General features: G+C 43.5%; 2 protein-coding genes across 2 annotated transcripts; one reads left to right on the top strand and one right to left on the bottom strand.

Annotated features, from left to right (window-relative positions):
- The first annotated feature begins 1,909 nt into the window (after positions 1-1,909).
- Positions 1,910-3,561, top strand: LOC127764147 (E3 ubiquitin-protein ligase PUB23-like). Its single transcript, XM_052288979.1, has one exon. The coding sequence runs from the start codon at positions 1,993-1,995 to the stop codon at positions 3,319-3,321; it is 1,329 nt and encodes a 442-aa protein (XP_052144939.1). The 5' UTR covers positions 1,910-1,992; the 3' UTR covers positions 3,322-3,561.
- Positions 3,562-8,071: 4,510 nt separating this feature from the next.
- On the bottom strand, positions 8,072-12,232 carry LOC127763440 (digalactosyldiacylglycerol synthase 1, chloroplastic-like). The gene is made up of 7 exons (XM_052288143.1): positions 11,462-12,232; positions 10,908-10,940; positions 10,212-10,299; positions 9,661-10,127; positions 9,318-9,584; positions 8,888-9,237; positions 8,072-8,774 (listed from the first exon to the last, which is right to left on the bottom strand). The coding sequence occupies exons 1-7, from the start codon at positions 12,143-12,145 to the stop codon at positions 8,255-8,257; spliced, it is 2,409 nt and encodes an 802-aa protein (XP_052144103.1). The 5' UTR covers positions 12,146-12,232; the 3' UTR covers positions 8,072-8,254.
- Between the last annotated feature and the right edge of the window lie 3,557 nt (positions 12,233-15,789).

Raw genomic sequence — 15,789 nt, 5'->3', positions numbered from 1 at the left:
AAAGGTAGTTTACTCCACTTTTAAAATAGTAGAGGAATGCAATTACACCTACTATTACTTACATGCGGTTTAAATAGTTATAGACATTTTCTTTGAAAAAAAGAGATAGTGGATAGATTCAGTGATGCTATAAGTTTACACATAAATATGCAAGTCTAAATTTGATCTGCACTTGAAGAAAAAAGAATAATTAAATTTTATACCACACAACGCTCATATCACTAGATATCATCAGAATATGTAAAACATCATATCATATCCCAATATGTAACTCTTTCTATTTAAAATAATTTATTATTAGGGAACCGAGCGTCGCTCGGATGGCTAGCGTCGCTAGGTGAGCGAGCAACCACGCGAGTTCGATCCTTGGAATCGTAACTCGTGTGTCTCACTAGGGGATTTTTCCCCGTTTCCCTGGGATCAATTTCGGTTGGTCCCGGTAGCCTTGTGCCTCCAATCTCAATTCTAGCGTGTGTTAAGAACGCGCACACGTGTGTGCGCGTTTGTGTTCGTGGCGTCTTGAGTTGCACCCTCTCAAAAAAAATAATTTATTGTTATAGATATCATCACACTAGTGGCGAACTGATATTTTCCATGGTACCCAAAATCACAATTATCCTGGTTGATGTTACCGGGAGTAAAAATTGATTTGTAGTCTAGGATGGTAACACTAACCTAAACTAAAGATAAAGATGAATGATCTTTAGTCCCGGTTGGTAACACCAACCCGAACTAAAAATTAACACCAACTCAGACTAAAGATGTCTCTAGAGTTAGTTCAAAAGAATAACATCTCTATTCAAGTTAGATGTGTGTAATAGGTGAGATAGTTACGCGCGTGAGGACTGAGGTGAGAGATCTTGAATTTAAACCCACATCCCACATATATTTTTCATTTGCTATGCAACTTTAAGTACCGGTTCTTTCAACTAGGACTATCTTTAGTCCCGATTGGCTCATCCCGGTTGCTATAACCGGGAGTAAAAACCGTTTCTCCAGCAGTGTCACGATATGGTTGTCAATTTGTTTTATAAAAACATTTTACTACTTATTATACCATAATATATAGTGTAAAAATATTTTCTACGTACAACACCTCCTCGGGCTAAAAGTGGTAATACGCGTTTCTCAAGCTTAGTCAGTTGTGATCAACCATAAGCATGAAATTATATTCGTAGTGGCAGTAGTGGTTGTTCTCTCCACTACACAAAAGTAACCGAAATAGCCACAGGGGGAATTAAAAAATGTGTGAAAGAAATGAATACCATTAAACAGCGCAGAAATTTCAAATTAGAGCCAATTCGATCGGCTAGGAACGGAATCTTTCAAGGGTAAGCGATTAGAAGAAAAGAAAAGACCAAGCAAAAAGACAAAGAAGAAGAAGCAGAATAGTAGTTAAAAAAAAAAAACAAGAAGAAGAAGAAGAGAGGAAGGGATCAATTAAAAGTCAAACCGTTGAGCCGCTGTCCGGTCACTCGGTCAGCGCGGACGAGCCGTCCGACGCCGACCCGACACAACCACCCGTTTTTACCACCCAATTTACCGAAACTAATTTAATTTAAACAGCTATAGTAATTACTAATTTAGTTTAAACAGGTACAATTAATTACTCGCGCCACCTATCCAATTTCCCACGGCACATACGCGTTCGTACGTGTCGGCACATTTCACACCAACACGGCACGGTGAAGCGACGGGGAAAAAATAACCGGCACAACATTAATTAATTTAAATTAACGCTCACTGTTCATCGCCGTAATTAAATTAAATTAAATTGATTAATACCAACCCTGGTCGTCTCCCTCCTTTTTTACCCGCGCGCGTGGACTTTTTCGCGCCTCCGTCTCTTCGCCCTATAAAACCAACGCGCTTCTCCCCTCTCCCGCCAATTCATTCCCTTCAACTCAAACTCCTCTTCTTCTTCTTCCTCCCATCGATCTCTCTCCTTCGCGATCAACTCGAGCTCGAACTCGTCTCGTGGTAGTAGCGAGCATGGAGCAGGCGGCGGCGGAGGTGCCGTCCTACTTCCTGTGCCCGATCTCGCTGGAGATCATGAGGGACCCGGTGACGCTGGCGACGGGGATCACCTACGACCGGAGCAGCATCGAGCGGTGGATGTTCGGCGGCGGCGGCGGCGACGGGGGGAAGGGGACGTGCCCGGTGACGCGGCGGCAGCTGGCGCCGGCGGAGCGGGAGGCGACGCCCAACCACACGCTGCGGCGGCTCATCCAGGCGTGGTGCGCCGCGCACGCCGTCGAGCGGTTCCCCACCCCGCGCCCGCCCGTCGACTCCTGCCGCGTCGCCGCGCTCGTCGACGAGGGGACGACGACGATGCTCGGCGGCGGCGGCAGGCAGCGGCAGCTCGCCGCGCTCCGGGAGATCAAGGCCATCGCCGCCGAGAGCGACCGCAACAAGCGCTGCGTCGAGGCCACGCCCGGCGCCGTCGAGTTCCTCGTCTCCGTCGTCGTCCAGAGCCACGCCGCCGCCTCCACCTCAGCCAGCTCGGACGACGACGACCTGTTCGACTCGGTGATCGATTCCCCCATGTCGACGAGCTCGCCGGAGGAGGAGGCCCTGGGCGTGCTCTACTCCCTCAAGCCGTCCGAGCCCACCCTGCGCCGCGTCCTCGGCAAGGACAATGGCGTCGGCTTCCTCGACACCCTCGCCTCCGTGCTCCGCCGCCCGAGCTACCGTTCGCGCGCGTACGCCATCCTCCTCCTGAAGGCGGTGACGTCGGCGATGCCGCCGGAGCGGCTGATGGCGGTGAGCCCCGAGCTGGTGGAGGAGGTGGTCCGGGTGGTGTCCGACGGCGTGTCGTCGAAGGCGGTGAAGGCGGCGCTGCACGTGCTGTGCCGGCTGTGCCCGTGGGGGCGGAACCGCGTGAAGGCGGTGGAGGCCGGCGCGGTGGCGGCGCTGGTGGAGCTCCTCCTCGACGAGGAGGGCGGCGGCGGGCGGCGGCGCGCGGCGGAGCTGGCGGTGGTGGCGATCGACCACCTGTGCGGGTGCGCGGAGGGGAGGTCGGAGCTGGTGGCGCACCCGGCGGGGCTCGCCGTGGTGTCCAAGAGGGCGATGCGGGTGTCGCCGGCGGCCACCGAGAGCGCCGTGCGCGCGCTCCACGCCGTCGCGAGGAACGCGGCGACGCCGGCCGTGCTGCAGGAGATGCTCGCCGTCGGCGTGGTGGCGAAGCTGCTGCTGGTGCTGCAGGCGGACGGCGGCGAGCGCGCCAGGGCGAGGGCGAGGGAGATGCTCAGGGCGAACGCTAGGGTTTGGAAGGACTCGCCATGCTTGCAAGCTCACCTCAAGGCTTCTTACCCCTCCTGATCATTTCATCACCATCACATCCATCCACCGATCCATTAATTATTATTAATTGCTAAGAGGAGCACATGCTTTAATTTGCACTCCTCTTAGCAGTTAATTAGATTTTGTGATTACTTTTAGTTCTTTAATTTGTTTATGATCTGAATGTACAAAATACACTGTAAATCTTTCATTAATTCTGTACAAAAATACACTATAAATCTTTCATTGCCTAGATTACATGTATCAAATTAATGTGCTCACCAAAGGGAAAAAATAATTGTTGATTTATTTGTAATAGGTCACGCTGTTCCTGCTCAAATGAAGTGTTTAATTAATTTGATGTTATGTCGGTCACAGCTTCCCTCTGTGAATACAAAAGGATTGTGTACAGCTATGCTAGACAGAACAATACCAGTATATAGATGGTCGCAAAAAGATAATTATTCATTAAACTTCAAATTTAGGGATGTGCTTCATATGGGCATTATCAACAATCTTATAGTTACTCCATCTAATTATATGATTCTAGGTTATTTGGAGGGGAAAATTGAATATGAGAGTTTGCATGTTGCTTAAGATACAGTATAACCTTCTTACACCAAGCAAGAATAATGCATGTAGAAAGCTGTATAAGAGGAGAAAGCATCTAATTAAAGACACTATTTTGAGGCCCATAGCATTCATGCGAAAGCCTATTAGATAGAGAGCTTGATACATTATTGGGTTGATCATGTGGATTCGTACCAAAATGATATTCATGTGTCATGATGTGGAGTTTCAGATAGGACTACAGAGTCACTGTGCATAGGGAAGGATGCTGCATTCTTGCGTTAGTTTTGGATCCTTAATTCATCTAGCTAAGTTAGAGACTTGAAATGTATTTTTACTTTTATTTGGTCCTGTCTAACTATTCACTGACTAATATGACGTAATTATGATTTTGTTTGGAAAAAAACTAACATGATATAAAGCTGTTAAGTTGTGCTTTGTTACATGCCATTTTGTTTTAGACTACCTGTTTATGCATAATCTTGCCCAGCCTTTCTTTTGTATATTTAGCTCAAATATGAAAAATCCAACATTTTGCTCTTAACTTGGGATTTGATAGGCATCTCCCATAATTAAGTTAGTGACTCATAACATGTACAAAGACACTGATCCCTTGTCCTTCATTTATTTTCTTATTCAATATGCATGGAATAATTTCATTGAATTGTGCATTAATTGAACAGTGGCATCACCTTCTATCAATTAATTAGACTGATAGTACTATATTGGATTTTAGAATAATTTGGTGTGCTGGTTACTTTTGCTTCATGACCGTAATGCCACCGGAAGAAATTAGCATATACCTTTTCTGCATCTGAATTTTTCTCTCCACCATTCTTGATTGATTGCTTCTAGATCACTTGAAGCAGCCAAGTAAAAAATATTGTTAATCGGAAATTGGAGTTACTGAATCAGAGAGAACAAACTAAAATAAAGTTAAGAGTGTGTAGTTAGTCACATTTGGCTCAACCGGCCATGACCTTTTCTTCATATTTAATTTGGAGCGAAAAAAATTACACAGCCGAATCTATCAGCCGTTCACTTTGCGTAGTTTTGTTTCTTTTATAGAAGACCTTTTCTTCATATTTGGAGGGGAGAAAAAGAAAATCATACAGCCGAATCTGCTGTTCACTCTGTGTATAGTTTTCCTTTTTTCTTTTAGACGACCTTTTCTCTCGTACATAACCAAAAGGTCCTCAAAAGAGGCGATAAAAATTACACTATAATTAAGTGTTACACATCTGATGGTTTGAATGAAACAACAAATATGATATTCATGATTGTTTGTAGTACGTCAATTTGTCAAACCTAAAATAAACCTCCACGTCAAATGCTTATCTCAGGCCTTTCCTCTGCTCCGATGGTTTCTGACTCAAAGTGTATAACCTGCATCTGCATCCATGGACAGCGGTTCAAGGTGCTAGTTTAGCTAGGTAATTCTAAGTTTCATACTCCCTTCGGTCTTGAAGGCATGTTGTTTTGGATATGTTTTAAGTCAAACTTTAAAATTTTGATTAAATATTTGGATTGGATGCATGAAAACTACATGTGACATTTAACTTCCGTAATGCTATAATTTTATTGGGTTTTTTAATGTTCCGCCGTATAAATTTGTGGATAAAGTTATATTCCGAAGACAATATCAATGTCCAAAATGATATGTTTTTATGATCGAAGGGATCAATTAATATAATGACATATGAACAAATCAAACCTGACTTAGACGGTAGAAAACCAATTATTGATTCTGTGCCGAAGGACCTGTTAAAAACTCAGACGTATTTGGAGTTAAGATGATCTAATCAATCACCAGGCGACAGACATGATAAAACAGTCAGATGTTTATCCTTGTTAAATGGGTACTCAACCAGGATAAGTACAGGGCGACAATTCAGTTGTACCACGTTACATATTATCCCTTTTATTTTGCTTTGATGTTCTCTGACTCTTATCTTGGAGATATATTATGCACTCTGAAAGGTAAACCAGTTCAAGGCTCCAAAGCTAGCTAGCTGCACAGATCTTGTAGCATTCAGCTAGATACACTTGATGCAGGCGCCGGCGCGTCGCCACCGCACATGATGTGACATGATCCGGATCAAAACCAAGTCAAAAACCATGCAAATCTTACGAAATTTCAATGCAGAATTTTCATCAATATGCACATGCACAAGCTTGGGAGATGCTGCTTAATTGCAAGTTGCAGCTAAGCCCATTCCATGTTGGATTAATACATGATGAGCGATGCAAAATGCTACTACTGCAGAAAAGTAGTAGTAGTAATTAATATAATCTGCAGTAAGACACGCTGTTCCTGATAAGACCGATGGAGTAAGTTGCTTAGACCCTATTTAGATGGGACTAAAACTTTTAAGTCTCTATCACATCGGATGTTTGGACACTAATTATAAATATTAAACGTAGACTATTAATAAAACTCATCCATAATCTTGGACTAATTCGCGAGACGAATCTATTGAGCCTAATTAATCCATGATTAGCCTATGTAATGCTACAATAAATATTCTCTAATTATGGATTACTTAGGTTTAAAAAATTTGTCTCGCAAATTAGCTTTTATTTATATAATTAGTTTTATAAGTAGTCTATATTTAATACTCTAAATTAGTGTCTAAATATAGAGATTAAAGTTAAGTCTCTGTATCCAAACACCACCTTAATTTGTTGATTAATTCGCAGAGTGTAAGAGTGATGCATGATAGTATATGGAGATATCGTCAGTGCTAGGCTAGCTACTGAATCTTCTCTCCATTAAATCCTCAAGACTTTTAGGCATCATTGAGTGGGTCGGCGATGTGTTAACTAATCGATCATCACTTATAGTTGGGTGGCGGTGGTGAGTGTGCAATCATTGAGTCCGTGTAGAACCTGCACAACCATCTAATGTGGAGATGCGTTGACGTAGAAATATGCTTAATTGTATACGCTATGGTTGACTACAACATGCAAATTCAGCAAGAACAATGTCAAACTAAACACAGACTGTACAGATCGCAGACCCCTTTTTTCCATATGTAAAACGTTATAGATTTGTCCCAAGCCAAAAAGATGTTATTTCACCACTAATTTTTAAAAGTTTTGGTAGGTTAATAATATGTGAATTATGTATTATGAAAGCATTTCTCATAATAAATCTAAAACATAAATCTTATGATGCTAAAGTATATGAATTTCTAAAAGTTGACGTTAAATACGTATGTTTGACTTGGCCCTATGCAGCCGAGGTGATTGCCGGGGGCCATGATGGTGGAGGGGGGGGGGGGCAACACCTAATACTAGTCTAGTACCTCATCCGATGTTGAGATCAATGATCTTTATTCAGAATTAAAAGGTGTTGTAAGTGAGTTTGCCAGATTTTTCGATGTCTGTGCCTGAGATTCTAAAGTTTGTTATGGATGCAAATTGCTATCCAAATATTTTAGTTGCCTATCGAATTCTGTAAACTGTACCTGTGACAGTAGCTTCAGCTGAAAGAAGTTTCTCAAAATCGAAGTTGTTGAAGAACTATTTGAGATCAACTATATCACAAGAAAGGTTAAATGGCTTGGCTATGTGCTCAATCGAGAAGGATATCTTGGACACTATTGATCTTAATACCGTTTCTTGATAATTTTGCATCAAGAAATGCCCAAAGAAGTATCTTTTCACGGGAAGCAATGATATGATGGGGTTCTATTCTTCATTAGGTTAATGAATAATGATATTAGTTCCAAGGTACAAATATATTGTTATTTGGTCGACTTAATTTCTTGATAATTACTAGACATGTTAAATTTAATATATGGATGTATTTGTTTTCGTTTTACAAGTAAAATTAGTGTCTACATATATATTATAAAATTTTATGTATAGCTTAGAGGTCCCATCACAATGAGTTCACCTAGGGCCCTCAAAATCATAGAACCAGCCTTGGACTTAGAACAAACCTAAATCAAGAAGTAATTTGAAAATTCGATAAAACAGTTTAAATCTAACCTTAATATTTCTTAGAACACCCACCATACAACTATCAGTAGCTAACTGGATCCTTTCAGGCATCCAACCACACCTTGTTTTCATCACATGTTCTATTTACAAAGTTAGGTTTTCTCCCACTCTTTGAAAAGGTATATACCATTAACTTGCTGTCTGCACAAAGGAGAGCTTCATGTTGACAAGGAACCTAGTACCAACGTACCATATATACTTGAAGCTCCAATTTTACTGACAAAAAAATATATTACTACAAGCAGTACAATACAATGACGACAATAGCTTAGACTAGTTACCCATGTTACAGTACGAGACTTTACAAAGATCTACATGACTTGTCATGTACAATACATATGTACCTACAAACTATCCAGTAACTTAGTGCATGCAGATGCAGGTTTGGTTTACTTCACCAACCATATACAGGGTGCTGCACTTGAGGCGGCAGGAGGCCCATGTCCACGCAGTGTTGCTTGTCGTAGTCGCGCGTACCAGGAATCGCTCCCGTTGCCAGCCTGAGAACCTCGCTACCAGTTAGGCAGTGGTGAGCAAACGCCAATCCTCCATCCATGGCGTCCGACAGATTACTCTGAATTGTTCTTCTCGTCTTGCTTCTGTGCACGCCTTCTGTAACAGGTTGGCTGAGAACCTTGTCGAGGTCTGAGTACTCCATGAACCTCTCGGTTGCTGCCTCCCACGACAGGTTGTACCTTTGCTCCGGGGTGAGAGGCTGGGGTTCCCTGGCCATGGCCTCGTTCACCCTGGCGACGAACTCCTCCGGGGTCCTGTACGTCAGGCAGTTCGGGAACGACATGAAGAACTCGTTCGATGGATGCTCCGCGCAGATGACGAACTTCCCCATCGCGAGAGCTTCCGCTGTTGCTGTGCACAGGACATCACTGATGCTCGGGTTGATGAATACCTTGTACCTGAAAGTAGCACAAAAGAAAGGCAGCTGGATCAGTGATCACCAAAAGGTAAACACAGATGATGAAATGATATGGAACCTGAGAGCACACTGTTTTTCTTGAGTGATACATACCCATGGAGTGAGTCATCTGCATGGTCCCTTCCCTTAAAAAAGTTTAGATTCAGGTTCAGTTTCTTGGCGGTAGATTGGACTTCTTGTGAGTCCTCGCCACTTCCATATACATCCAACTTGAATCCTTGCAAGTCGCTTTTACGTTTATCCAACAAATCTAACAGTTCCCGGTAACCTTTGGCCCATACCATTTTGCCCAGAAAATATGCTCCCTTGGAAAATGATTGCTGCCCATTCTCCCTATCGGCCATTATTTTATCTCCAATCTTAAGGAACTTTGGATTTACACCATGGACGTTGCAAATAATAGACTTAGGAAGATCCTGAGTTGCTGCAGACAGACGTAAAACCTGCATAAGCCATTCATTAGCAATACTGAAACTGAAGTGCATCCAGATGATACCAGAACAAGTTGAGCTAGATACAGCACCTTATCGCAGTATGCTCTGGTCACCCAATTGTTGATGTGTTTGACCAGGAAAGCTTGAAGAGCACCATTCTTCTCTCTCTTGATATATTCTAGGTAATTCGTATGAACTACGCCAACTACATGATTGAACTTGTCAGTCCAACGATTCCCATGATGATACCAGTTCAGATGCTCTGGTTCTTCCAATATTGCTATATCAGCTTCTCTCGATGAAATGAACTGTGATGTATCCCCAGCAGGAATGATGCTACGGCGCTCTTTGGAGAACTGCAGGGCACGGCATACAGCATATCAGTTGAGTTATTCAAGATATGCACCTTGACAAAAAATGTATGATAGTTACCTTGCCAGGATAAAATGATATCTTGAAGTTTGATTCAAACCCAAGCCTTTCCTCCAGCCACTTCTTTATATATGTTTCCTGCTCTTCTGGTGAACTGAAGGTCATGCTATTTGGATACACAAGTTCTTGATCTGACTTGCAAAGCCAAGGCACCACCAGTGTGACATCCTGTTTTGAGTTTCTTGCCAAATATGCTGCCCGGAACAATGGATTAACTGCTGTTCCTGTCATCCATGGTAGGCTTGCTGTGGTGACTATTGCAACATGCCTTTTATTGTCTGAAACCTCGTATTTTGAAGGTTCGTTCCATAAACCATCATCTGTATGATAACCAGTACTTTGTAGCACACTAGCAATTCTTAAATCAAGCTCATCCGTTGAGTTATCATCTCCGAGTAAGGATGAATCTGCTGAAAGGGAATGATTTTGTCTGCTATACAATGTCTCCACTAGTTTGTCACGTAGTTCTGCACCATAGTACCAATAGCATATAAGAGGGCCATCACCTAATAAATGGAATGAAATACAACAGTGTTGCTTTTTATGCATACCTCTCCTTACACCAAGTTGATCCAAAAAGGGCCCAGATTGCCTAACTAGATTTGCCATAATTTCAGTCAGATCAAGAGGAGGAACTTCCTGCATTATTATGCTCAAAGATTATACATGCAATGATGTTAACCAAGCATCAAAAGTTCAGAACAAAAATTTGGCTATAGAGTGTCTTTTGATAGGACTGTTGGTTGCTTTCTTTTATGAAACATCCTACTTATTCACACTATCATTCCATATTAAGGCATAACTAAGCAGTATATAACTAAAGAGTTTAAGACTAGGCACTTTTCAGGAGAAATGAGGCACTGGATGAAAATCCATTTATCATCTAACAGCGTCTATACAGATTTAAAGTCTAGTTCCCTTCTCATGGCATGTTCCTTGACGGATCAGGCTCCTCTACCTTCAAAGGTATGTGCCTATGTCACTGACATGTGGGCCCGATGAACCATGAGCCCACCTGTCAGTGACAAAGGCATGGTGCCTTTGAAGGCAGAGGATTCCTTGACACCAGATTGCTGCAGTTCATCATATCATAGAGGGAAAAAATTTACTGAACGTTGATTTCCCCAGAATTGTTTTGAAATAATGTAATCATATAATGCAAAGGGATGTCTTCAGATGGTAAATGAATGTTCTATCAGTAAACAGTATAGTTATAGTCATATTAATTTTATGGTTTGTGGAGTTACCTTGGATCCAAGAGGCTCCATGTTAAATGATTTCTGCACCAAGGGAACAAATATAGGTGAGAATGTGATTAACCAGATAGCACCTTTTGCTCTTAAAACAAACACTTGTGACAACACCACCATTTTTTTTTTTCTAATTGGATGAACCAAATGACATAATCATTCAATCAAGATATATAGTAATCAAGTTAGGAATCATATACATTGGCACACAAAGAACTAAAAATCATGCTTATACTTTTGTAAGAATGAACTAAAAATGAAGATAGCAATCATAAATTATTGCCTACATTTTCTTACTAGGGTTTGTAGCTATAATTTTTCCTTACATTTTACAATTAATTTTTACATTCGGCCAGCATCTGAGATTGGCATGAGAGTGAGCTCGCAATGCGAGCAAGTCCCTTTTAGCAATCACCACTCATTAACAGATTGTTCTACTGTTATTGCTTTGTATACAGGTCATGCAAGTACCAAGTCTCGAATTCTTGTTTTTTTTTTTTCATACAAAGAACTTGCATAAGAGAAACAATTAGGTTTAGGGCGGAAATTACCAGGCTGGACTTGAATTTCTCGACGAGCTCGCTGGGGCCAGGGATTCCCCCCAAGATCTCGCCGCTGCTCTGGCTGCGGCGCTCCAATTCCTTGAGGCCGCCGCGAATCATCCTCACCACCTCCCACTCCTTCTCCTCCTCCTCCTCCATCTCATCCCCGCTCCACCAGGCGGTGCGCGCCCCGCCGCCGCCGGCGACCTCAGGGACGAGGGCGTTGCGTATGGCGGTGATCCCGGAGAGGTCGACGCGGGCGGTGGTGGCGCCCCTGGGCGGCGGAGGCGCCACCCAGCCCTCGAGCACCCTCCTGCCGAGGCCGAGCTCCCAGTCCCCGGACGCGGCGTACTGGCGCCGCAGCTCGGAGATCTTGGGCTGGATCCGGTTGCGCACGAACTCCACCTCCGCGATGGGCGCCCCCGCCGCGACGGGCGGCGCGGGCGCCGCCACCGTGGTGGACGCCGACATCAGGAGGTGCTCCAGCTCCCGGTCGGCGAGCGTGCGCAGCGAGTCCGCCCGCGCCCGCATCAGCCGCAGGTCCGCGCTCGCCGAGTCCCGCACTTCCCTCCACCCCCTGTAGATGAACGACAGCGCCGCGCTCGCGTCCCCTCCTCCTCCTCCGCCTCCTCCGCCTCTACCCATCGACGCAGGCCGCTGCGGCGACGGCGACGTCGACGCCCTCGCCTCCATGGCTCGCTGTTGCTGCTGCTGCGGCGGCGGCGGCGGCGGCGTCGAACACCTCCAAGTTCTTGGGCGAGTCGAGTGAGATGGCGAGAGGAAGAAGAGGAGAGGAGAGGAAACGGAGAAGACGACGACGTGACGTGACGTCACGCGTGAAGCACGCTGACGTGGCGTTTGGTGGGGAGACTGGCAGGTGGGGCCGGGGGTGTCAGTGTTTGGAGCGGCGAGGTTTGGATTCGCGGGGGGCCAATGGGGATCGCGTGTTTGGGGTGGGGATGTGCTGACGTGGATGGGAATATCAGAATATGCTTTTGTGTGTGGGAGACAAATGGACGGCTGAGGTTTCCTTCATCTCTCGTCCATCAGATTGTCTTCTCTTTTTTTTTTTTTGTTTCATACGAAAAGAACAAAAAAGAGTTTCGTGCCGTTCCGAAGTGTCGTGCCGCTTCGCAACCATGTGTTAACGATGGACAAACCGAACGAATTGTCAAATTACTTGATTTTGACTTTGGTACTTGATTTTGACACTAGGCCAATACTGAAAAATAAACTACGTTGAAAATATCTCAAAATTAAGTTTGAAAATTTAAAATTTGGTTTTTTTTCTTATTAGGCCATCCGATGGGAGGCAATGGGAGCTCAATGCTCAAGTATCAAGTCCCCATTACCGGTGTTAATTGGGAGCGTGAGATATGGGAGTTTTTACTGCGTCCAAGGGCGGAGCTACAATACTCCCATAGGGTTAGATGACACCGAGACATTTAACCAAATCAATGTTTTACTCTCTGTTGTACAAGCTCGTTAACCCAGGAAAGAGCAAATATTAGAAAACCCCATGTATATGGGCCTTTGTAACGAAAACCCCCATGTCTAAGCTATAAGTTTCAAAGTACCCCAGGCAAATGAACCAGGCTTCAAAAAAAACCCGTATTTAATCAGTTTTTGTCTAACGGGCTTGTTAACGTGGCTATTAGCCCACTTGCAGTTGCTATGTGGTTTGCTGGTGTGGCAGGGGTGGGGAGAGAGCGCGGGAAGGCGCTTACATGGTGCTTTTTAGGCGGGAGGGCACGCATATCAAGCGGTGTTTCTCTCCCTCTTTAGGGCTGAAACAGAGAAGGCAAGAATCATCACTAAAGCAAATTAGCACAGAGCAAGAAGAACGTCCAAAATAAGATGGCAATTATCGCAAACTTTTAACATTGGTCTGACAAGGGCAGGATTTAATTACTTCAGTCGAACCATTTAGAAGGTTTCTAGCTTACCCTTAATTACAAAATATTTGCTATAACTTGTATATAACATGTAATTTTTGGTGGACATCGCTGATTAACCACATCTAATTAACGTACATGGTTAAGTGTGATGGCTCATCTATAGTCTTATAGCAAAAGAACAAAAACTTAGTCTTTCATTCTATTCTTCCTATTGCACTAGCATCACATCCTTGATCAGCACTGAATCAATGCATTGCACGTCCTCTTCCCCGTGCACCTCCACCTCCCCTTGCATGTCCTCGTCCCCTTGCACGTCCTCCCCCTGTAGCTCCTCGCGCCATTGAATGATCAGCTAAGTGATTGCCATGTAGAAGTGTGCCTGCACATGTCACCTCTGGACTAAAGCGTGATTCCTCAGGTATAACTTTATTAGTCTACATTATAAAACAACCAAGTCAGTTGTATATAGGATCCATATATTTGTGCCACAACTTACAAAAACATTATCACTTAACAATCTTACCTTGTGCTTTCTCTTTCTTATTTTCAAATCAGGCCTCAATGGTAGTGGACAACTAGTGTACTTGTGCCCATGATTTTTGCAGTTTGAGCAAGTGATAGTTGTCATTCTTACCCTTCCACTATGATGTGTTTCCTCACCTGCTGATTTTCTTCTACTTTTCTTTGGCCTACCCGGGTGCTTTTCGAACTTTTGAAGGATCTATGTCAGGTGTTGCAGTTCTAACCCAATCATGTTCGCCTGGCACAGGGTATATGAGGTGTTGGTAGGTTTGTTCATAAGCTGCCTTCCTGAAAAAATCATTTACATAATCTTCTAGATACTATCTGAGCTTGTATATAGCTGAAACAGCATGCTTACATGGAATGCCACTCACATCCCACTTAAAGCAACCACATGTTCTGTTTTCTAGGTTGACTGCATAAGTATACTCCCCACAACTCACTTGCCAAATACCCCTTCCAGCACACACAGGCCTACAGTACCTTCAATTTGTCTTCTCTAGCTCCAACTTCTCTACATAGTGTGGGGTTATCTCCCATTGTGCTGCAGCCACTCCTTCTTTTTGTCATTGCATTTCTCCATCAGCTTGGTTCTAATCATCTCAAGCATGGTCACAATTGGCTTGTCTCTAGAATCAATAATATAGTTGTTGAATACCTCACTTAAATTGTTAACGACCAAATCAGTTTTGCACCTAGTGTCAAAAGCATGCCTAGCCCAATGCTTGTGAGGTATTTTATTCAACCAATCCCATGCATTCTCATTTTCATTTTTCAGGTCTTCCATAGCGATGTTGAAATCTGATTTAGTGTAAGCATATACAGCTTGATCCATTAGCACCTTTAAATCTCCACCCTTATATCCAGCTGTGCAAAATTTTGATACAAATGTCTCTTGCAGTACCTCTGGGCACAATCAGGAAAAACTGCTTTGATGGCATGCAACAGCCCCTGCAAGTTTTGGATTTACACTATGAAATATTTGGTTTGAGTAAAAAACAAGTGCAGTACATGATTACTTTCTTAAGACATGACTATCAAGGTGATTTAGTGCAGTACCTTTTGCCTGTCTGACATTATAGTCCATCCGGCACTATCTCCATTATCGTCAAGTGCATAATTGAGCTGATTCAAGAACCATGTCCAATTATGTGCATCCTCTTTACCAACCACCCCAAAAGCTAGTGGAAACAAATTATTGTTTCCATCTCTTGCACTGGCAGCAAGAACTTGTGCTCCATTTGTCAGCTTCACGAAACAGCCATCCACTCCTACAAAATTATTGCTATAGTCAACATACATATAAGTACAAAACCACACATATTATGTAAAGTTAAATAATCAAACTTACCAATAAAAGGCCTGCATCCATGCCTCAAACCCTCAATTTGAGCATTCAAACATATGAAATGTCCACAAAACCTTGGATTTACACCGGGCTTTGGATTTTGCTGTGTTGTCACCACACATCTGCTACCTAAATTTGTGTTAATCACAGTCTGTAGGTAATCTCTGATTCTTAAATATTGTTTTTTGTGGTTCCCAAGGACTTTCTCATATGCTTTGCTCCTTGCCCTGTAAGCCTTAATCTTACTAACATCAGCCCCATACTCTCTCATTGCTTGGTCCATCAATGCAGTCACTTTCCAGTCCGGATCACTCCTTATGTCCTCTGAATAAACCTCACTGAGCCATGTGCTAGTAACTCTTGTGTTGTTCCTAATGGTTCCACATCTGTGTGGTTCAACCATCTCTCTAATTTGCACAGTACTCTCCCCGGCTATCTTCGATGCAAGCATTGAGAATGGACATCTTTCATCAGTGCAAACAACTTTCACCCTGTCAGGATTATTCCTTAAGTACCTGTAGTCTCTATCTTGCACAATATGGTAGCTTTTCAATGCCTTTCTAAACTGC

The sequence above is a fragment of the Oryza glaberrima genome, chromosome 2, assembly GCF_000147395.1.
Source record: "Oryza glaberrima chromosome 2, OglaRS2, whole genome shotgun sequence".
Lineage (NCBI taxonomy): Eukaryota > Viridiplantae > Streptophyta > Magnoliopsida > Poales > Poaceae > Oryza > Oryza glaberrima.
The sequence above is the reverse complement of the archived record's forward strand: the minus strand, read 5'-3'. Positions and strand labels throughout refer to the sequence as shown.

What these genes read in the sequence shown, in the direction of transcription:
- LOC127764147 (XM_052288979.1), top strand. Translation starts at nt 1,993, where the DNA reads ATGGAGCAGGCGGCGGCGGAGGTGCCGTCCTACTTCCTGTGCCCGATC.
- LOC127763440 (XM_052288143.1), bottom strand. Translation starts at nt 12,145, where the DNA reads ATGGAGGCGAGGGCGTCGACGTCGCCGTCGCCGCAGCGGCCTGCGTCG. An exon ending in TATCATTTTATCCTGGCAAG is followed by an intron (nt 9,585 to 9,660) that starts GTAACTATCATA and finishes CGTGCCCTGCAG; the next exon opens with TTCTCCAAAGAGCGCCGTAG. An exon ending in CCAGAGCATACTGCGATAAG is followed by an intron (nt 9,238 to 9,317) that starts GTGCTGTATCTA and finishes TGGCTTATGCAG; the next exon opens with GTTTTACGTCTGTCTGCAGC.